The sequence below is a fragment of the Thalia democratica genome, chromosome 9, assembly GCF_965202585.1.
Source record: "Thalia democratica chromosome 9, ktThaDemo2.hap1.1, whole genome shotgun sequence".
NCBI lineage: Eukaryota > Metazoa > Chordata > Thaliacea > Salpida > Salpidae > Thalia > Thalia democratica.
Window position 1 is genome coordinate 23,192,290 of NC_139173.1, and position 23,593 is coordinate 23,215,882.

At 26.3% G+C, this 23,593-nt stretch overlaps 1 protein-coding gene across 1 annotated transcript; it reads left to right on the forward strand.

The window, feature by feature from the left end:
- Positions 1-6,190: 6,190 nt before the first annotated feature.
- LOC145844933 (sialate:O-sulfotransferase 1-like) lies at positions 6,191-15,993 on the forward strand. The gene is made up of 9 exons (XM_082952351.1): positions 6,191-6,222; positions 8,732-8,871; positions 9,838-9,976; positions 10,493-10,671; positions 11,227-11,422; positions 12,379-12,510; positions 13,881-14,026; positions 14,169-14,381; positions 15,620-15,993. The coding sequence occupies exons 1-9, from the start codon at positions 6,191-6,193 to the stop codon at positions 15,991-15,993; spliced, it is 1,551 nt and encodes a 516-aa protein (XP_082808477.1).
- Positions 15,994-23,593: the final 7,600 nt, after the last annotated feature.

Below are 23,593 nucleotides of genomic sequence, written 5' to 3' on the forward strand. Positions count from 1 at the left end.
TTATTTGTTCGTAAGTAATGTAAAGATTAAATGATGTATTAAGTTTTGTAGATCAGCTGCACAACAAACTTTTTTTTGTGTTTATAATTCAAAATTTCATTGCTAAAAAATTGATAAAAAATGTGTTTTCAGACAGAACGGTTTACAGGATTTGTTTGTTTTGCTGCTCGTAAGGCAAGTATTTTAGAATCGTTAATTACATCATTCGTAGAAGATAAATATGAATAAAATTTAACGCTAAAACTTTAAGCAGCCTGTTTATAATATCAAGAACTGAATACAAATAAATAAATAAAAGTTTTAATTGCAACTACTCTGTTATTTTACACCAGGGGTCGGCAGGCAATTAGTTCTCGCGGGCCAAATTTCAAGTTTCATGCGGGCCGCAGCTTTAGTTTTAGTCAATTTTTATTTTCAATCGGTTTTAGTTATATTTAGCTACTTATAAGGGTCTGGCCAGGCCAATTTAAAACGTTTTTTTTTTTAGAATATAAAATGAATATTTAATATAATACTTATGTCCTAAAACTATTTCTACCGTTATTTATATATTTATTTCAATATTATAACAATTTTGTTCTTTTCATTACTACCTAACTCTTTAACAATGAAATAAGCAATCTATCAGACGTTTTGTGTTTGAAAAAAAATTACACGTTACACAACAATAAAAGATCAACTGCAAACACAGTGGTGCAGTAAAACAATTAATAAAATTTGATATCCATTTCCTATTCTAGTTCAGTTTCATATAGTGTTGTTTTTTCTCTTTTTTTTTTAGTCTTTTGCATTTTGTAGATAGTATTTCACGTAGTCATTTACAAGCAACTCTTACTGACATCTGAAAAAAAATTAGCTTAAAAAAAGATTTGGATCACTTTGTACACTTTTTATATAATAAACTTCTGTTTATTTAGTTATTATTTTATTTTAAATTTTTGAAAATAATCTTTATATATTCAATACATTACACATCACATGTTTAAAGTTACAGTTATTTTGTTAAGTTAAGTAAAATACAAACAAAACTTATATTATTAATTTAATTTTGAACAGCCCAAGTTTTTCTTTTAAAACCCTTAAATACTTTGATAATCTATTTAAAGTTTTTCTGTTTGCAACTTTTTGAAACAAAAAAGTTAAAATCAGTTACATAAAATTAGTCAGTGTTTTTAAAGGATAAAAAAAATGTAAAAAAGCCAAGATTCAAAAACTTTGCCATTTAAACAAAGTAATTTACAAATTAAAAAAGAAATTGCTGAATATTTTTTGATTTCTTTTAAATGTTTCTTTGCAAATTTCACTATAGTGATAAAATAATTATGAAAGAAACATTTCTATAATTACATGTCAAAGCAAAATACCTAAATCATAAAGAATTGACATGTTAGTAAAATACTGTAATATTTGTGCACATAAAAATCTTTATACTAAATAAAATTACTTATTGCATTGTTAACTTACTAAAGCTAAAAAACCTTCCAATGCAAGTACGTAAGCTTTTGTATAAACTCCAAGGTGTTGTTATTTGAAAAGAAAGTCAAAGGTTAAAATTAAAAAAAACTGCTATAACTGCTGTTTGTCTTAATTCACATATTTAAGCTTAAGCAATGAAGATAATAAGCGGTTTTTATACGATATCCAGGGACTAAAGGTAATAAAAATACAGTTTTTTTTTTCAAAAAAGTCAATTTAAAATATAGTTTTGTTTAGCGGCCCAAATTTATATGTTCGAGGGCCACATTTACATGCTAGCGGGCCGCAGTTTGCCGACCCCTGCAATAAGGTATAGCGGCACTCCTTTTGAAGTCAATGATTTTGAAAGTTTAAAAAGATAAAATAGATTAGATATAGCATTTTTGTTCGGAAGTATTTAAGCTATAAATTTATTCAAAGATAGTTGAAATCGAAACTTAAAATAAATTAGTAAGTTAAAGATATTGATGTTAGCTCAGCTTAATAAGTATTTTAAAAAAATATTAGACTGATAACTTTTTTCTATGATTCACAACTTTTAACTATTTAAACAAATTAATTTGTTTATGAATTTAACTTTAAAGTTTATTCACCAATTAAGTCCCATATTATAAAATTAGACTAAAAAGAACCATTAAAAATTAATTTTAAATTAGATTTTTAACTCAAAAATGTGAGTACGATACTCAAAAAGCCTGACATATATTTTAAGAAAAAAAAATATTAGAAACTGAAAACAGACTTAAAAGTACAATTTTTTGAATTATAAAATCAACAGCAGTACTGCAACTTAAATTTAAATTGCTTTTTTTCTTTTAATTGTTATGAGTTCACTTGTGAAACAAAATGTAAAATGTATATTTTTTTGCTGTATGTGAGCTTTCTAAATGATTAAAGTGTTTTGAAATTGCAAGTTTAGAATCATAACTGTTTAGCAAAAACTTTATTTTTAATAAAAGCCGTTTACATCAAAGCTTCTTAGAATTTGGAAACCAAAAAAATAGTTTTTTGCAAACTTCAATCAAAGCTATAAAAGTGGCAAATTAGGTGTAAGAAACCATATCATCTTAAATTCTTAAGCCGCTAGATTAAAAAAAATTAAATTATGGCAGCTGTGTATGTAAGTAAAAATTCGGTCTATTTATTTCTCACTAAAACGATTGCTTGATAATGAAACTCTTCCAAAAAAAAATCTGACCTTTTTTCATGGTTTCCATGTCGACCACCCCAACATGCTGATTGGTCCTTCTCCTTTGCCACTCGGACACCGTCGTGTGGTACGGGTTCCTGACAATCAAAATCACGGCCGAATAAAGTTTGCTGACGTCTTTTTGTGAAGGAACGTCGCCTGTTGCGCCAAAATAATGGTCTTTCACAACGACTGTGTCAGAGATTGTCTCGCCCAAGTATCTTGTTTTTTTTTTACTGAATGAATAAATTTTTGTTTGAAAAAAACGATTCTGTTATAAGAGAAAAAAAGCTAAATGAGGCTTATTTAAGCTTGTGCAAAAGATGAATTAAAATTTAAACCGTTTACTTTAGACTAGGGGTGGGCAACGTTTTTCAATCAACGGGCCGGATCCGAAAAAAAATAGTCTTTTGCGGGCCGGAGCAATCCGGATCCAGCCGAATAATGACTTTTTAGATCCGAATCCGACTGGAAACTAATTTTAAGTCGAGATACGGATTCGGTCGGATTCTAATTTAAATAAAAGTTTCGGGTCCTGCCGGAATCTAATTTTATGGATACAGTTGATCACTTTTTTAAATCCTTCAAATTCAAAAAACTTTCTCAAGTCTGACAACTTAAGATGTAGATTAAGACATGTCAGATGTTTAAATAATGTCTATAAATAGAATTGACATTGTAATTGACAAAGGTACGTAGTTAAATATCTTACTTAAAAAATCGTACTTAAAAAACACTTTGCTAGGGGTAATTTTACAAATAAATATTTTATCTAAGTTAGAACAACAACAAAATATTTGGTCAAAATAGTGTATTTATTAGTACACATTAATTTATGATGTAGTTTTTTAGCATAGTCAAGTTCTTTGAGTTTTGTTTTGTAAAAATATGATACAAAGCTTTATAAAAAAAATATTATATTGACCCTTTGCGGGCCTGTAAATTCGCTCGCGGGCCGGATCCCATTAAAATTTAAAAAATGGTCGGGCGCCGGTCATTTTCACCCTGCGGGCCGGATCCGGCCCGCGGCCGTACGTTGCCCACCCCTACTTTAGACTTTTTGGTTAACATTTTTTCAGTAAAGTCATTGGTCTACATATACGCTGGAATAAAAGTACTATGTAGCTTTTTCAAAAAAATATCGAGTCCAAGTGTTTAAACATGAAAAAGGTGAAATTAAACTAACTTTTGATTCTTTTTCCATTTCGTTTTTAATTTTGTTTTAATGATAAGACAGGTTAGATTCTTTTTTAGTTAACAGCTTAAGTTGCTTAATTAATAATAAAAACTACTTTTATTGTTTTTTGAAAAGCAAAAATTTTATTAATTGCAAGAACATGTTCAAACTTCATTTTAAGTTACTACAATGCATAGAAGTTAAGCTTCATTGATTATACGCCTAAACTATATGAATAACTTATAATCGTTACTTAGGATTAAGTTTTCAATTTAACTTCTTTAATTAGTATAATTTGAGATAATTGTTAAGCCTAAGTTGTTTAAAAAAAGTTTATTATCAGCTCTTATTTGTATAAATCGTTACAATTTTTTATTTAACTTAGTTAGTTTTTCTTTTTACAACATATTAACATTTTTTATACAATAACTAGTTAACGATAAACAATAGTTATAAAGATAAATAAATATCTAAGTCTTGGACAAGACGTGCAAAGGTATCCGTGGTGTACTACTCGATAACTGAAAGGTTTTTCGTGCACCAGGTCCCTAGGACCAAATATGTTGAGCGTTTTTTACATTATTTAATGAATAAACTTATGATTAGTCTCTTATACTTTAGGCTTGTTTTAAAAAAGTTCATCAAATTAACTTTAAACTTATAACTTAGACAAATATATGCATAACATAATGTATAATGATAAATTTACAGACTTTTTATATAGTTTAATAAATTTTAAAGTTAATAACGTATATATTTTTATTTTAATTATTTTTCAACTTGATGATTTTTTACATATTTTTAAAAGTCCTTTTTAACATAAATTCTTGATGTTTCTTTGACCCTTTTAATGTATTAGTTTTAAATACCAATTTAAACTTTTTATGGTTTATCGTTTATCCCCATTTTAGAATATTGATACTATTTATTATTTTAGTTAGATTATTTGTCATTTTATGTAATCTTATGTTTAAAAGTGTTATTGAAGTGATTACAAAACTTTTTATTTTTTATAATCAGTTTTATTAAGACCAATAATTTTTATTTTATTTTTCACTTAAGTATTACAAGTGTTTTATATTGCTAAATCAAAGTATACTAAAACAAGTAAGAAAAATGGCTTTTAGTTTTCAATAGCAAATAAGCTTATTTATTTTTGATGGGACGAAGCATCTCAACTCTGTTGATGGTAGCCGAAATAAATACTGGTTAATCTTGTATGTGCATTGAAAATTTGTTTATTTTTTGTTTAGTTGATGCTGTAGAAAAATCACAAACAAAAAATGACTGTGTCCTGAACAGTGTTAAGCGTTATATTTAAATATTTTATTTAGTAAAGCCAAAAAGATTCGAAACTAAATACAAACATACTAAAATACATTTTCAATTTTAAACAAAGCAGCTGTAAATGGTAAAAAAGAGTTCTAAAGTTAATTGACAATATAATTTTGCAGATGATAAACAGTAAAATGAAAAAAAATTATTCATTGAAGTCAAACATAACCGCGGTTTTATGTTTCTTTATCATTGATCTTAGCTTTTATTTGAGTAAAAAAGTAGATGATACATCTATTAAAAAGTAAGTGACTAATGTTTTGTAAAACATAATTCACTTATATTTATCATATATTTTGTAAAAGTTCTATTTTTTAAAGCTTTTTCATTCATTTTAGTTTGTTGTCGTAACAAATTAAACCTTGAAATAAGCAACCAAATTAGATAAAGAAATATGAAGTAGAACAGTCGTTTGTGAAGTTTAGTATTTAAATACGATAGTTGCTGAACTACTAAAAACATGATAAAAGTGACCAATATATTTGAAAAGAAAAAAAAAGGTATAAATTTTACAAAAACGTTTTAAATTACTAAAATTATCTTTTTTTAATATATATTTAAGATAAAAATCTTGAGTTGCTTTATTTTATCAAGCTAATTTAACAAAAAATCTTGAGGTTTTCTGTGATACAAAAAATTTCTTGAAAATTTTTACCTATCTATTTTATTTTATATAAGTAGTATAATAAACATATAAATTCTTTAGAAAATAGTTAGATTACGAACAGGATTTTTAGATAAACAGTAAAAAAATTTAACTATTGAAGTTTAAAAAGAAAATTGTAAAATGTAAAATCTTTTCCGCTTGGTTTTGTTAAAAAAACATTTTTTAATTTCATTTTTCTGAACTTTTACAAGAAATTATATTTAAATAACAAGTATTAAAACTGATTTTATAATATTATTAGTATTGATATTATTTTTATTTGTAAAAAATAAAATTAAACATTAGTCCAATATCGCTTTATGTTTGTCTTTTTATATTTCAACAGTAGTTTATCAAAACACAAACAATGGAAAGTTCATGTACTGAGAACAATTGCAAGTAAGAAATGTAAACAACTAACTCACTATAACACAATTGTAAACCGTTAAGTGTTGAAGTTCGATATTAGACAAACATAACGTTTTGTTCAAATTCTATACTTGATTAGTGAGTCTATAGAGTATAGAAGACAGTAAGAAGGTAGTATTTTTAATTGCTAATCAAATTGAAAAATATAAAAATAGCGCAGTACTTGAGACTTTATTTGACTAACACTTGATATTTTATAACAGTTGAAATCTTTGTCAGAAGTTTAAATTTTAAGATAAACATTATTTTTTATCTTTGTGTTTGAGCTGAATAAAATAGTCTAGGATCGGTACTAAGCGAGAAAAGTATCTGAAAGACATATAGCAGTGATAATAGTTTTGTGTAAGTTAGTTTTTTGTTACGGTTTAAATTTTATTCTCAAATTTAAAAATTCTTGTTAGCTTTATACTTAATAGTTTGCCTATCTAACAAGAAAACTTATAATCGTTAATTAAGATTAAGTTTTTAGTTTAACTTCTTTAACCAGTAAAATTTATAACAAATTATAAGCCTAAGTTGTTTAAAAAGGCTTATTTTCAGGTCTTATTTGTATAAATTGTTATAATTTTTTTGCTTACCGTAATTAAATTTTACTGTAATTGAGTTAAATACAATAACTAATAAACAATAAACAATAGTAAAAAATTTAAATAAATATCAAAGTCTTGTACTAGACGTTCAAAGGTATCCTTGGTGTACGACTCGATAACCTAAAAGTTCTTCGTGCACCAGGTCTCTAGGAGAAAATATTTTGAGCGTTTTAGTGTCGTTCAATAAAGTAACTTACAAAAAGTCTCCAATACTTTAGGCTTATTTTTTAAAATTTGACCAATTTAACTTCTTACTTATAACTTAGACAAATTATCACAGACTTTTTATTTAGTTGAAAAATTCATAACATATATTGTTTTATTTTAGTTCTTTTTTAAATCAATGATTCTTTACTTATTTTTTTTAATCCTTGTTTACATAAGTTCTTGATATTTCTTTAACCCTTTTAATGTAGTAGATTTAAATACTAGTTTAAACTTTTATGGTATATCGTTTATCCCCGTGTTAAAATATTGATATCATTATTATTTTAGATAGTATATCATTTTATTTTTGCTTTAGGCTTGAAATTATTTATTGGAGTGCTTACAAAACTTTTTATTTTTTCATAAACAATTTTACTAAGACCGATAACTTTTATTCTTTTTTTAAATAAAGTATTATTATTGTTGTCGTTTTTGTCGTGTTTTTTATTTAATTAACTTTAAGGTAAAAATTTCTACTATTTTAAATGTTTTTGTTTTAGCAAATTTGTCTTATAAATTACTTCAAGTTAGTTCAGTACAGCTCTATTCTATTTTTCAAACTTTTTCTAAACAGACTTATATACTTTATGACGTAACTATTTTTTGTTAGACTATTCAAATTCATTATATATATAACTAAAATTACTCTACAATATTCTTAGTTTTTAGCAATGTTATTCCGAAGAGAGCTAAACGAAATTAATTAATAAACTTTTTTTCGAAAATGAGTCAGTTACGTTTAAACTTTTTAATTAAAACCAGTACCAAAACCAAACTATTCAAATAAAGTATTATAAGTGTTTTATTCTAAAACAAGTAAGAAAAAAAGCTTTTAGTTTTTAGTAGCAAATAAACTTATTTATTATTGATGGGGCGAAGCGAAGCATCTCAATTTTGTTGATGGTAGCCAAAATAAATACTGGTTAATCTTGTATGTGCATTGAAAATTTGTTTGTTTTTTTGATGCTGTGGAAAAATCACAAACAAAGAATGACTGTGTCCTGGACAGATTTAAGCGTTGTATATAAATGTTGTGTTTATTAAAGTCAAAAAGATTCGAAACTAAAGACAAAAATACTAAAATACATTTTTTGTTTTAGACAAAGAAGCTGTAAATGGTAAAAAAGAGTTCTAAATTTAATTGACAAAATAGTTTTGCAGATGATAAACAGTAAAATGAAAAAAATTACTTCATTGAAGCCAAACATAACCGCGGTTTTATGTTTCTTTTTCGTTATTCTTTGCTTTTATTTGAATAAAAAATTCGATGATACCTATTGAAAAAGTAAGTGACTAACATTTTGAAAAAATTAAACAAGTTATATTTAATCATGTGTTTTTTTACTTTTGGTTAAAATACCATACACACAGTTTGGTTTGAAAAATATTTTTTTGTTTTTTTTATTAAAAAGCTCTTATTTTATATTTAACGTACTTTGACAATATTTTTTGTTGTCGAATTGTTTATCTTGTTTAGTCAGAATAATGTCACATAAACTAAGTTAAACTAGTTTTAGAATAATACTCTAAGTTTTTAAAAGAAAAAAAATCTATGATATAATAAGTTCATCTAATTCAAACCAACTGTTTTGATACTCTGAATTGAAAACTTAACATATTTTTTTAGTTCTTATGTTGTTTTTTACTGATGAGTCGAGTAAACATACAGAATAACGTTTCAGCAACTTTGAATCAAAAACCGTGGACATTTTCACATCTGATAGTTTTTACACAAAAGAGGAAGAACAAGATTTAACTTCAAAGGAAAAAAATGCCGCCTCTACTAATTTAGCTGAGACAGTCAACAGCTTCAGATGTGAAAGTGAGTCTGTTTGAATCAAACGAAGTAAAAAGCAAAAAAAAAGTTTGAATGCCTATTTATTTTTTTGAAGACCTTTAAGAATTTTTTACTAACAACTCAAACTTCTATCAGTACTTTTTTGTGATAACTAGATAGTCCTACTAGATCAAAGTGTACTAAAAATAAGTTTGTATTCAAGTAAAAAGTTTTGTTTCTTACAAAAAAGTTAACACAACTCTCTAAGATTAACTAAACCAGCAAAGAATTTTTTGCCTAAACATTATTTAACCTTCTACTCATTAAAATTTCATTAATGTTACAAAAAAGCTGTAAGTAAACTTTTATAATGTTTATAACAATAAATAATTACTAAATAAAACTAAGTTACATTAAAATAAATTTCAAATTTTTAATACTTGATTGACTTTTTATTTTTCTTGTTATTGAAGTCGTAAACAAATAATTTTCTTATTAATATCTACTTAATACAAAGTATTTTTAACAAGTAGTTAAAAACATGAATAAAATTCAAATAGTATTTTTTACTAATTAAGACTTTATTATGCCAGTTTTTTTTAAGGGTTAATTTGTTTCAGAAAAGCCTTTTATTGTTTAGTTTTTTGTTATGTTAGTTTATAATAAAAATTTAATTTTTTTTTTAAACATTGTAATAAGTCTACAACAAACAGTTTAAGAATAAGCTCTTATTAAAAACCTAATATTAGATAATGCAACATCTCAAAATTTAAACTTTTGATTTCTAAACATAAAACATCAGTTTATTTTTCAGTTTTAACTTGTTTGATAACAACTAAGAAAAATATAAATATAATAATAAAATTAAACTATAGATAACTGCACGTTTCTTTCTGTAAAAATCTTGTTTTTCTCCAAATTTAGTTTTCTTATATTCAGCTTTTAACTTAAAGTCAAAAAAAAAGTTTTCATTCAACTTAAAACAATTTGAAACACTTTTCAACAAAACAGGTCAGCATTTCGGATGTTTTGAATTTAGTTTAAACAAAAATTTTGCCACTCCCGGAGACTGGCAGCCCGGGAGCTTGGGTTCCATCGACTTGAAAGAAGAGGCAAGCAGAAAAAATTGCTTAACGTACTGCTCAGAAAGGTAGAGAACACTTTGTCAACCGAGTTTTACGTTACAGTTCTGAATATGTATCTATTAAGTAACTTATCTTAAATAACTTTAGTACATTTTTTTTGCTTTTGTTTTTTCAAATTCCGAATTGATTATTTATCTAGTAACCTGCAGAAAATGACTTGAAATATCTTCGTTTTACTTTTTTAATATTCAATCATACCTTAAATGAACTCATAAAGATGTATGGCTTTCGGGTAGAGTTTCTAAAACTTGTTTTTATAATCGTCAATTGACAGAGCTTTAAGAAATAATCGATCCCAATTTTTAGATACTTACACTATACTACTTAATTACCAATTTAATTTTTGTCCCCTTATAAATTGTTTCCCCTGCCAGCTAAAATTGCCCATAAGGTGCAGAATATACCGAATTCTTAAGCTCTACTGTAAACAATGAATCAAAAAATTAGTAGCTACTTCATTTAATTCTGATTAGTGATTACTTTTTTTAGAATGGTAATGTATACTTTGATCAACTAAACAGAAAACAAAACTACGCCGGACTGAGGTACACAACATGTTATTGTGCAAATGAAGTAAAAAAGTTTACAAGCATCAAAAGTGTCAATAGTTGCGATACAAAGTGTTCAGGAAATCCAGAAGACAGTTGTGGAGGAGACAGTGGCGTAGATTTGTACTTTATTACGTCACAATGCGCTAAAAGTAGTTTGAACTCAAACATTTTATAATTATAAATAAGTAGCTCAGGCGATTAGTAAAACAAAATGAGTAAAATCTTTAGGTAGTGGTGTGTTTGTGCAAGTTTTATTATAACTCAAACATTTTTTAATATTTACTGTCACACAAAAGCATATTCAAGAAGTTGAATAGCTAAAATTTAAAAATTTCTAAGCAACAAAAACGTTTTAAAACTTATACATGAGAAAATAACTATCCGAAAGTTTTACCAGTAACAATTGCTTATTTTTTCTAAACACAAAATATAAATAAAACAGTTTTTTTTAATGTACCTTCAAAACTTAAAGTCGTCAGGCGTTTAAACAACAAAAAGTTTTTATAAGATATAAAGAAAGCGTAACTTAGATATTATCAATTTTTTTAGCTTCAATATGATAAGAAGGCATTGTAGGATTTGTTTTCTAATTAAAATGCGTCAAATTTATTTACGAATTATTTAAATTTAAAATAAGTATATTAATTAGCCTAAAATACAATTAAAAGCTCTCAAAATTAAATGCTATTTGTTTTTAATTTCAGAGTCTTCACTTCAAAACAATCTGTTAGGATGTTTTAAGATCTACGAAAATGTCATAAAATCTTTTGAAGAAAGATGGACTATGTCTCAACAATCAACAACTTTATCTTGTTTCATTTATTGTAAAAATAAAAGTCAAGTTGTTTCAGGATATAGAAGTTACGATGAACAGTGCTTTTGTGGAGAATTTACATCAAAGTAAGATTTCAAATTTTGAAAGAAACATGAGTTTTAAAATTTTCTAATATAAAGTAAAATTATAAAGCCGTTTTTTAACAGACTCGAAAATGTTTTAACAGACTCGAAACAGTTTAAGTTATAGTTTTAAAAGTTGTTAATGGAAATAAATAACTAGTTTAAAATGTTATTTATCTTTAAAACTAAATTTAATAAAAACTAAAACTATTTTCAATAAAATAGTTGTTTCTGAGTCAAGCATCACTTCTTATTCTTTAGAAACGATCACACTTTTTTAAAATAGGGTTAGTGTATTGTTAATTTCATTGTATGTACTTCATTTTTTATAACCTTTTTTGATACATTTTTATCCAATTAATTCAAAAAATACTAAGTTTTCAATTTACAGCTGAAAATAATTGTGTAGTCTAGAACAGAACCTTTTTCTTCTGAACCTTTTTCTAGTGGCGGAACCCTTTTCCAAAGTTCAACTATTCCGCGGAACCCCTAATTTTAATCTTACATAAAATGTTTAATTAAATTAATGTTATTTTTTAAATTTCGAAAGGCTTCGCGGAACCCCTGAGAGGCGTGGCGGAACCCTAGGGTTCCGCGGAACCCCTTTTCAGAAGCACTGGTCTAGAATCTATTATGGTATCCCTTAAATAAACAATTTATTTTAGATTTTCATAAAGTTTTTTTTTTATACTATTAAAAAATTTTGCCCTTAAATACTTTTGCAATGCTAAATTTATATTTCTAAATTCTATTCTAAATTTCTATACATGTTCTTGTAGTTAATGAAATTTTTGTCATTCCGAAAACAGATATATTAGTTTTTTGATTAATTAAACAATGTAAAAACAAAAATTAAATGATAATTATTAAAGTTGATTTATCAATATATAAATAGTTTTAATTAGAACAAAAGTGAAATAAAACTAAGCAAATATTTGAAAAAAATAACTTACATTTAGATTAAACTTGGATCAAAAAGTGTCAAATACGAATTGTTCATTGTATTTAGAAGAAAATAAGCAGCTTGAACCAGTAAACTTTTGGACTTTATTTAAAACATCAGTAGAAGACAAACGCTGTTCAGAAATGAAGTAATGTTTTATTTATTTGTGTTTAATTATTTAGAAGTCAAACCGTTTTAAAAACTGTGTTTCATGTAATGACTAATTTCCCCAAATACACGTAAAATAAGTTTTTCTAAGAGATATTTCGTATAGTTACTTGCCTTAACTAAAAAAGAATGCTCAATTTACTGGGATGTAAAGAGCTTATATAAATAGATTTATGCAAATTTCATATTTTATTCGCGACCGGTTTCGGTGGCAAGAGATTGCGACCTTTTCAAGCAAAAATAAAATATGAAACTGCATATAACAATGTTAGTCAATTATACTGTTGTTTAAAAACTTATTCATGCGTGAAGAATATAAACAAAAACAAAAATGTTGCATATTCGAAAATTCAAGCATATCAGAGTATATTTAGGTAAAATTGGTACTAGTTTTTAAAAAAAGGATTGAGTTAATATTAATATAATGAGTCAAATAAAAAAACTGAATCCAGAGCTTTTCTTTAAAAAAACAATAATAAAAATACTAAAATATTTATACCTTTTCTTAAAAAAAAAATAATAATAAAATATTTATACCTTGAAATTTATCTAAATGAAATTAAGAATTGTCTAAAATTGTGGTTTTGAGCCAAGAGTCAACAAAACATTAATAAAACTCAAAGTCGCTGAAGATTTCAAAATCTAATTTGTGTCAAGTTAACATAACAGTCAAAATTTAAACGGATTTAATAACTATCTAAAAAAAAATTCTAAAAATTTATCTAAGTTGAATTAAGAACTGTCTAAAAAAACTTTTTTTCCAATTTAAGTCAAATGTCAACAAAAACTCAATGAAAAAATCAAGAAAAATAATCTATTTTTTACTTTAATTATGATTTGGTTTAAGTTTTGTCTGCTTTCCAGTTTATTAGTAAAAACCTGTTTCTGTGTCTACATGAGTTCATTAATTCCGTTCTTTTGTTGATGCAATTTGTACCGGATTCAAGGATTAGTAAAGCTTCTTTTAAGCACAACCTGCATGTCATAATTCCTGGTTTTGGTTTTTTCTCCCTTTGTAATTTTTTCCAATTTATTTTGTATTTCTTATTTTCATTTTTTAATTTATGGGTTAATTTTGAGAGTTCAGTTGCTTGTTAATACTGGAGGTAGTTTTTGTCATTTGGATTGCTTTTTATTGTTGTGTTGTGTGTAGATATGCGTTTTTTTAGTTGATTACCACTTAGTCCAATGTATATTTTTGTTAAATTATCTGTTTCTATTGTTGCCTGGTAGATTACATTTTCTGCCCTACATTCTCATATATTCGCATAAATCTATTTAAGAAATACTTCGCAAAATAAAAGCTGTTAACTAACAAAAATACTCAAAGCTCTCTTATTAACAAAACAGGTTGAAAAACGGAATAGGAAAAGAATCAAGAGTTGGTTTGATTTCACCTCCTTCGTCTGGAAACACTTGGACTCGATATCTTTTGGAAAAAAGTTCAGGATACTTCACTTCCAGCGTATATGTAGATCATGGACTTTACTCAAAAGGTTTTTTACTCAAAGTTCTAAAGTTAACGGTTTTAGTTTTGATGACACTTTTGCACAAGCTTAAATAAGCCCCTCTTTTGTATTTACAGCAGTATTGTTTTTTTCAAACAAAAATTTATTCATTCAGTAAAAAAAAAAACAGGCTACTTGGGCGAGACAGTCTCTGACACAGTCGTTGTGAAAGACCATTATTTTGGCACAACAGGCGACGTTCCTTCACAAAAAGACGTCAGCAAACTTTATTCGGCCGTGATTTTGATTGTCAGGAACCCGTATCACACGATGGTGTCCGAGTGGCAAAGGAGAAGGACCAATCAGCATGTTGGGGTGGTCGACATGGAAACCATGAAAAAAGGTCAGTTTTTTTTTTGTAAGAGTTTCATTATCAAGCAATCGTTTTAGTGAGAGATAAATAGACCGAATTTTCACTTACACACATAGCTGCCATAATTTAAGTTTTTTTTTTAATTTAATGGCTTTAGATGATATGGTTTCTTGCACTTAAACTGTCAATTCTATAGCTTTAATTCAAATTTGCAAAAAAAGAATGTTTTTTCTAGCCTCTAAAATCTAAGAAGCTTTGATCATAACAGCTTTAGTTAGAGCAAAAAAAAATTCTGCTAAAAAGTTATGATCTAAAACTTACTACTTCACAACGTTAAACTTCACTTTAATCGTTTAGAAAGCTCACATAAAATAAAAAAAGATACATTTTAAGTTTTTTTTTTACTAGTAAACACGTAACAATTAATACACAAAAGTTATTAAATTTTGTGTAGCTGTGGTTCTTTTGACTTTATAGCCCGAAAAAGGTTTTAGATTTGAATCTGTTTTAAGTTTCTAAATAAATTCTAAATTAGTGAACCGTTTTAAATAATTTTTTTTTTTTTTTTAACAAAAAAATCTACAAATTTATTAGTATTGGTTATATTGCCTAAAGTACTTTCAAATTCTTCGTGAGTAGGCAATTAGAACTGATTAATTCAAAATTTTCTTGCATATAAAAGTTTAAAAAAAAGGATATAATGACGTAACTAAAACTTTTTTTAAACTTTTATATGCAAGAAAATTTTGAATTAATCAGTGCCTACTGAAGAAGAATTTGAAAGTACTTTAGGCAATATAACGAATACTAATAAATTTGTAGATTTTTTTCTTAAATAAAAAAAACTTTTTTATTTAATACGATTTTGATAAAGATAAAAAAATCACGAAGAACAACACACAACCAAGGGAAGATTTGAGATACTTAAAACTAAAATATTCTTACTGTAAATTAGTATACGTCAGTCTTTTTGAGTATTGTTTAAATTTCATAGTTTTCATTTTAAATGATTCTTTTTTATTTAAATTTAAGATATGTGAGTTATTTAGTTATAAAATTAAAGTTAACTTCATAAATATAATGCATTAATATAGTTTAACAGTTAATTTTTTTTTTTTAATGAAAGAAAAAGTTATCAATATAATATTATTATGAAACACTTATAAAGCTGAGGTAATATCACTACTACCTTTAACTTACTAACTTATTTTACATATTTCTTTAAACTATACTTTGAATAAATTTATAGCTTTAATACTTATCAACAGAAATAGCAATACCTAATCCAATGTATCTTTCTAAACTTTCAAAATCAATGACTTCAAAAGGAGTGCCGCTATACGTAATTGTATACGAAGACCTCGTTAAAGATCCCATTGGTGAAATTAGAAAGTTATTGACAACTTTTGCACCTTTAAAACCAATTCTTCCAAGAAGTAAAGAGCTTGAAGATAGGTTGATGTGTTTGTCTTCTGAGCTGACTGGTCTTTTCAAGAGAAAAAAGAAAAAGTTGGGTTTCGATCCGTATTCAATAGAAATGGAAAATATATTAAATAAAGACATTAAAGAAACAAAAAAAGTTTTGACAGAAGCTGGTTTTTCTATACCAAATTACACAAAACCTGTTTTTAGAAATTTATAAATGACACATGTATTATAATTTACGAATTTAATATTAACTATAAGGTTGTATGTACTTTAAAAAAAATGATTGAAGCTTAGGCGTTATATAACACTTTCAAAAGCTACATTAAAATTTTATATTTTAAATTAGAAAAAAATAGTTTTTGAATTTAAGATCGAATAATCTAAATAAAGTTTTAATATTTTGAATGGTAACAAGACACATACTAAGTAATCAATTAAAACAATCTAAACTTATAAAATAACATTTGCATGTCTTTAAAAATCATTTTAACAAATAAGTGTGATATACTCACAATTTCTACCTTTTTTATAATTTTACATTTTTTTGTTTTAATATTTACTTATTTTAGAATGTTTACTTGTTACTATCACTGTTACACTTAACCCTTACGTTTAGTCAGTAAGGAGTTTCTGATTTGTGCGAGTTGGAATTGTGCGCGGGTTGGAACTGAGCGGTTAAGGTTTTAATAAATAAACGTATAACTATTCAATATCCTCGCAAACGTTCCATATTTTAAGTAGCTCTAAAAACTTCTCAAATTTTTTTAGTGTTTATTTCTTTTTTTTCGTATATTTAAGCTTAAATAGCTACTTTATTTTATTAAGGTTGTCATGTTTAACAATATAACATATATATATATATATATATACAAATGTAAATAATATAATAGTCCTAACATTCTACAGTTTCATTTTTTAGACTAAAAGTTTGATAAAACTAAAAAACATCATCAAGTATTAACCCTATTCAACTAAATTGACCTTATAAATTTAATTAAAGTGAACGAAAAACTTTAACATTTTTCATTATACTTTTTGAAACAACTATGTTTTTTCGAGTATTTAATTTAATTTCATACAACAAAAACTTGTTTAACATTAGATGTAGTCTTTGTTTTTGAACGTGAAAATAAATTCTTAAACTTATTATTTTAAATAACTTCTGAATAAACGTGTTAGTTTATAGAAATTTTGTACAATAATAATTCTTGTTTTTTATTAACCAAATAACTATTTGATAAGATTTATAAAGTCATAATTTATATAATTTAGTATGTTTACTAACACAGCTTCCGTTACAACTCTAAAAATTATGTTGTTGTCGATAGTAATTCTTGCAGCAATTAGTTAATTATTTAACGTTTGTTTTTAATTGTATATCCTTGTTTAGTATTTTATTTTTATTATTTCTGCAACATTTTTGTTATAAGCGTTTTAATACAAAAATATGAAAAGCGATGAAACATAAAAAAAAAAAGGAATTTAAGATTTCTTTATGAGTGTATGAATGTTGTCTATTAACTTGAACTTTTAAGTATTTAAAACTAATGTGTCATGCAACTATATTTTTAAAGTATTAAATTAATTTTTTTGTTGTAATAGTTAACATCAAAGCTAAAATAGTATAATTAAAAATTTAATAACAGAAGTAAATTTAACTTTGTTTTAAACTTTGTAACATTCTAATAATAATTTGAGTTGACAGTGTATTGTTTTAATACAGTAAAACTAGTTACATATTGAAAAATAATTCCAAGTTTTTAGATTGTAGTGTTTGCTTAATCTTTAAAATTATATTTATTTATCAAACTTTGTTGTATATACTTTTACACCGTTGTCAAAAATACTTAGTAATGCACTTTAAAAATTATAAAAATACTTCCAAAAAAAAGTTGTAAATTAAGTTTGAATTCTTTACGAAACTATTACGTGTTTACTTTTAATTTTTCAATTTAGTTTTTAAACACATGTTTTATATGATACAGAGTTCTAAATTTCTATAAATAAAAATAATATCAAATAAAATGAAAAAAATGTTCAAAAAGACTTGGTTTGTGCAAAATAACGCGCAGTCCAAAAAAAAAAACTTTAAATAAACGGTGCAAAAATGACGCTCGGTGATAAACTGACGCCGTGCAAAAGTGACACTCCATGCAAAAAAGACCCACCGTGCTGAAGTGACGCAGTGCAAAACCGACGCACCGTGAAAAAGTGACCCACTGCACTAATGTGACGCACCGTGCTGAAAAGATGCCGTGCCAAAGTGATCACCGTGCTAAAGTGACGCCGTGCTATTCTGACACCCATCCTCGCCTTTCGGCTCGTCAGCTAAAATTAATGACTCAAAACATGTCAATAGATGTTAAAAGTTTACTTGAAGCTATAAACATTATGACTCAATTTAGTTTTGTGCAATTTGTTTACTCTATCTTGCAAAATGAGTTGGTCACACAGACGTTTTGCACATGACAATACCCTAAAAGTAGTTTACGGTCATTAAATCAAAGCAAAAATGTCCTACCCTCGTTTTTACGTCCAGAATGACAAGCTGGTCATAATTTGATGTTTTGCTTGTCATAAGAATTAGCTGTAAACAATCTTTTACTTTCTCATCGGCATATAGCCTGTGAGCATGCATATTAACGAGGGTTTTTGTAACATTTCTGGTGTGAAAACGAAGAGTTTGTATCAAGTTTGTTTGCATCAGGTTTTATTTCCACAGAGTGTATAAATGTGTTCCTTGGAGCAAATCTTATACTGTGTTCCCTACGTTCGTAAACTAAAATTATTTTTGTTAATGTATATTCCAAAAAAAAACTACTATACCAAGAGAACGTAGACTCCTTTTTCTCTTATGGAGCCTTGACCATCAAGATACGTCTCATGAAAACTGCAGCATCGTCCTTTGGACAAATAAACTGAACATTTAAGTTTAACAAAGAAGTTTCTCTTCCATCACTAGCAATTAAATGTATTTAATTTTAACACCAGTTGTCGGAGAACGGGCGTTCTTACTTCTTAGGTTGTTAAATGTTAATTTTTTACGCTTTGTTTTGACAAACTACTAACTTTCAGTTTTTCGGTACAACATCTAATACCCTTGCAACGCAAGAATTAGTAAAGCTGTGGCGGGGAAACACCTTTTTGGCTGAGGGCTGCTCAGATTAAGGCAGGCGGTGTTAAGTGACAAAAAATTGACAAAAAATGACTCATGCGTTTGTACTTTTGCCAAACAGGTTTAAAATCAAAACCGTAAATGTCGCTTTTTGTGTAAATAATCCATAAAATAATAAACTTCTAGTACCAGTCATACTTAATGAACATATAGGTATTGATAGATTAAAACTTTTAAAAGCTGTAACTTACATGTAAAGCTTTCATTAGGTTTGAATACATTAACAGATTTAAAGTTATTTTTCTTATATTTACCAAAACAACCTAATAAGCGTATAAGAGCTTCTTTCTTAATTTATATTAGTTTATTAAAATTAAAAAACATTTATAACTACACTCGAGAAAATATAGTACCCATAAAATTCTAAAATTATCAGATTTGTTTAATATATTTGTGATGTAAGTTACCGTTAATAAGAAAAAAAATACACGATTAGAAATACAACCAAAAGCTTGGGTAGAACTTAGCCTTTTAAATACGTAAGTGTATATTTAACTGCTAAATATTGTGTAATTGAAAATGTAATTAACTTACAAGATTACCAAGATAAATTTTGTCTCAATTCATTATCAATGAATATAACAACAAAAAGTTATTATGCATTTAAAGAATAACTTAAGTTTTTAAAAGTATTTTGTATTATAACTAATTTAATGTATTAGAACATATTTAATATACAGATATAAAATTATATATTTTTTTAACAATTTTGTTTTGATAAATTTTACACACCGCATATAGTTTTTTAGATTCAAACTGTGGTGGCAAACGGCAAAGTTTCAAAATAGAAACATTTGCGCAACGCAGTTGTAGTTTAAGCTCTTGTTTTTTTTAAACAGAGCCGAAAGTATGAATTTATAAACTTTTTAAAAAATCTTTAATTCAAAATTTAGGATATCTATCAAGTCACTGTATGTTAAAAAACTCTCTTACGAGAGCTAAGTTTGCATGCTCGCGTATCGCAGTGTAACCTTTCATGGGCTAAACCACATTTACTTTTGGCAGACCGCAGTTTGCTGATCCCTGGTCTATACCAGTAACTTTTTGAAAATGTTTTAATTAATTGACATTTTAGTTTAAAATCAATTATAAAAAAGTTTAATTTGAGTGAAACTTTCTAAAGTAAAGTGTTGTATTATAAAGTTTACACTTAAAGTTTTTTGCTTAAATAAGTTTTGAAATTTGATTTTTTTTTTTTGAAAACTGAACACTTGTTTGACATTTTAGTAGATTATTTCAATAAATATATACAAGACTCAAATTTCTTAACAATATATATTCCATGCTTATTTTTTCAGTTGTTTACTAAGCAATAAAAATAAAGTTTCAAGTCAAGCTTATATAGTGAAATGTAATCAACTTAAAAGTAATGATAATTAAGCAAAGGGTAATTAACATTGCATAAGTACTCCTAATTACAATGCACCTAAAAAATAAATATCACGTATCATACGTAACAACTTATAAAACAATTTACAAAAACAACGAAACAGTTTAATCAAAGTCTTTATGTTTACACAAGTCAGGTTTTCTTAACAAAATACATATTGCCTTGAGTTTTTTAATATTTTTAAATCCTTTCAAGTTATAATTACTCGCACAATGAAAGTTATAAACTAAGTGTTCTGCAATAAAAGATCTTGTTGAAGCATTTACTACTCTAATAAATTTACTTTTCTTATAACTCGTTTTACAAAATTCATCAATACTTTTCGAAATATGCTCCTTTATCCTTTTGCCAAATTGCCTTGAAGTCATAACTTTCTTCACAGAAGCAGTTAAACTGGTTAACTACCATACTTATTTTATATTCTGATACCGGATATTTGCTCCCAGATCTAGTCATTGGTCTGGATAAGAAAATAACACTCGGTTTTGCTGAGTGATAAGTTTTAATTATTAATTGTTTGATATTTCTCTCTTTAATTCTTGAGAACTTACTTACTCGTTTTTATGCTATAGTAACTGGGAGTGTATACTCTAACTAAAGGTCAGTCGATTTTCATTTTTTCTGAGTCAGCAAAATATTTTAAAACTTTATTTTTGTTCATTCCCTTATCCCTAACCCACCTACCTAAACATATTACAAATAATTTAAAATCTTAGTTGTAAATATCAAAGTAGTAAATAACATGAAAAATGCGTTTTTCACTCAACAAATATGCAAATCAGAGAGACATTTAAGTATACTAGCCCTCAAAATTTTAAAACTTACTAATTTTTTTGACTAAAATAATATGTATTAAACTTTTGTTAAATGTTCTTGCTTCATTTTCTTATGAATCCTTTATTGTTAAGTATGTTTAAGTTATTGTGTAAAATGTTGATTGCAAAATCTGGATAAAAGTCAGCTGTTTCAAAAACGACCATAGATTTTCAGAATACCTCAATTTTTCTCTTTTTCTATTTTAGTCTCACTTTCTCATAGCATATCTTTCTTATTATTTATTTTAAAACCAATTTTTTTTTATGTTTAGTTGGACGTTTCTTTGACTTTCAAACAGAGTAAAAGAAAAATTTTATTGGGGCTTACTTTTGAAGCAGCGGCCCTTTGAAAAAATGGTCATTTTAGCATTATTTTTCCCTTTGCAGTAGAAATACCAAAAAAAAAAAAAAATAACAATTTTTTTTTTTTTTAAATTAAAGGTCTTTATATTATCTCAAAGTTATATTTAATTTTTTTTTAAATTTCAACTTAAAATGAAAGATCTGGGCAAAAATATGTTTTTGTGTTTTAGCAGCACTTAGGACAACACTATTGTTTTACCTTATTGAGACAAAAATATCAAAGATATTCTCTTTTTTTTTATTTATTCTTGCTAATTAAGGTTAAATTAATAGGTTATTGTTTTATTTTTTTTCTTAACCTGTTGTACTTTGTTTAGTACGACCCCAAAAAATTTACCTTTTTATAAAATATCACTTTTTTTCTGCTGATTATTCCACAAATAAGTCGCTAATTAGGTAATTTCCCAATTATTTGCTAATGACAGATTCTAGTTGTAAGTTATGAAACAAGTTATCAAATATAATAAAATTTCAGGTCTATATTGGTGCAAGATTAAAAAAATAAATCAAATACAATTTAATTTCAGCTTGATATTGTGGACATCATCCTATTTAATTAAAAATGGACTTTGGTTGTAATTGTTAAAAGTTAAAATAATTAATCCATGAAAAATTATTCTATTAGTTTACATTAGTTTGTTACACTGGTAATACTTTCTAAAAGACTAATGATTTATGACCAATATCAAGACTAAATAATACCTCTCCCCCTTTGACCGTAAGATTTAAAATGAGATATATTTTTTTTTGGTTAGATTACTAGATAATTCAGGATTCATTGTGTTCATAACTTTGTTTTTTTATGTAAAACATTGTTAGAGTACAAACATTTTGTTTTGTCACATCACAACCACAATTTAAATAAATTTTATTACAAAACCTAAAATTACATGAAATTTACTTGCCGTTTTTACTCAAAGCTATGATATATGCCAAAATTAATTTTTATCAAAAAATATGTTTATTCCCCCCCCAGCCTATGGCCTTTATAAAATTATAGACATAAGTATTTATTATTTGGTTATCATACTTGTCAAGCTTGATTTATTTGTTAGCATACTCCTGAATAAGACTCTAATGGTGTTATATCACCACTTAGACAACTTAGTCATGTGCATACAACAAAGTTTGTTAACAATTTTATAAACATATAATTATATTATTATTCATTTTAAAATTATATCAATAATTTTGAATAATAATACATAATTTCAATTATTGTATAATTTAGTTTTTATTATCAGTAATTAATAATAAATTTGAATGATATTTTTGAATTCTATATAAACTGGCTTGCCGTTTTTACTCAAAGTTATGATATAATTGCCAAAATTAATTTTTATCAAAAAATTTGTTAAACCCCCACTCAGCCTATGGTCTATCATACTTGTCAAGCTTGATTTATTTGTTAGCATACTCCTGAATAAGACTCTAATGGTGTTATATCACCATTTAGACAACTTAGTCATGTGCATACAACAAAGTTTGTTAAACATTTTAATAATTTTATAAACAACAAACCAAAATAACAGTGATGCTTATTAGCTTCAGCTGAATAATACAATTAATATTATTCAACCTACTAGTCTAGGGGTGGGCAACGTACGGCCCGCGGGCCGGATCCGGCCCGCGGAGTGAAAATGACCGGCCCCCAAACCTTTTTCAAACTTAAATGGAATCCGGCCCGCGGACAAAATTGATCCGGCCCGCGAGTAGATGATCCGGCCCGCTAAGCATTTTCAAAATTTTTATGAAATCCAGCTAGCCAATGTAAATATTACAAAATTACTACAAAACCTTTTTAGAATTATTTTCATAAAACAAAAACGTAAGACTTTGATCCTGAAAATATTTGTAAAATCTGGTTTTTATTTTTGTGGTGATAAAAACACTCTTTTGTTAAAGTATCTTTTTCTGTTTCGAATAGAATGAGTTGAAGTAATACTTTTACAAATTATCTAAAAACAGTTGTTTTCTGAACTAATTTTGATGATCTTACCTACCATAATGACTTTCATAAAAAATGTACGTGTTAAAAATTGATGTCTTTTCCAGATGTGTAGATAGTTGT

Bases quoted from the DNA above. Each gene is read 5' to 3' on its own strand.
- LOC145844933 (XM_082952351.1), top strand. From the start codon at position 6,191: ATGGAAAGTTCATGTACTGAGAACAATTGCAA. The intron at 6,223-8,731 runs GTAAGAAATGTA...ATAACGTTTCAG, and splicing joins TGTACTGAGAACAATTGCAA to CAACTTTGAATCAAAAACCG. The intron at 14,027-14,168 runs GTTTTTTACTCA...AAAAAAAAACAG, and splicing joins TCATGGACTTTACTCAAAAG to GCTACTTGGGCGAGACAGTC.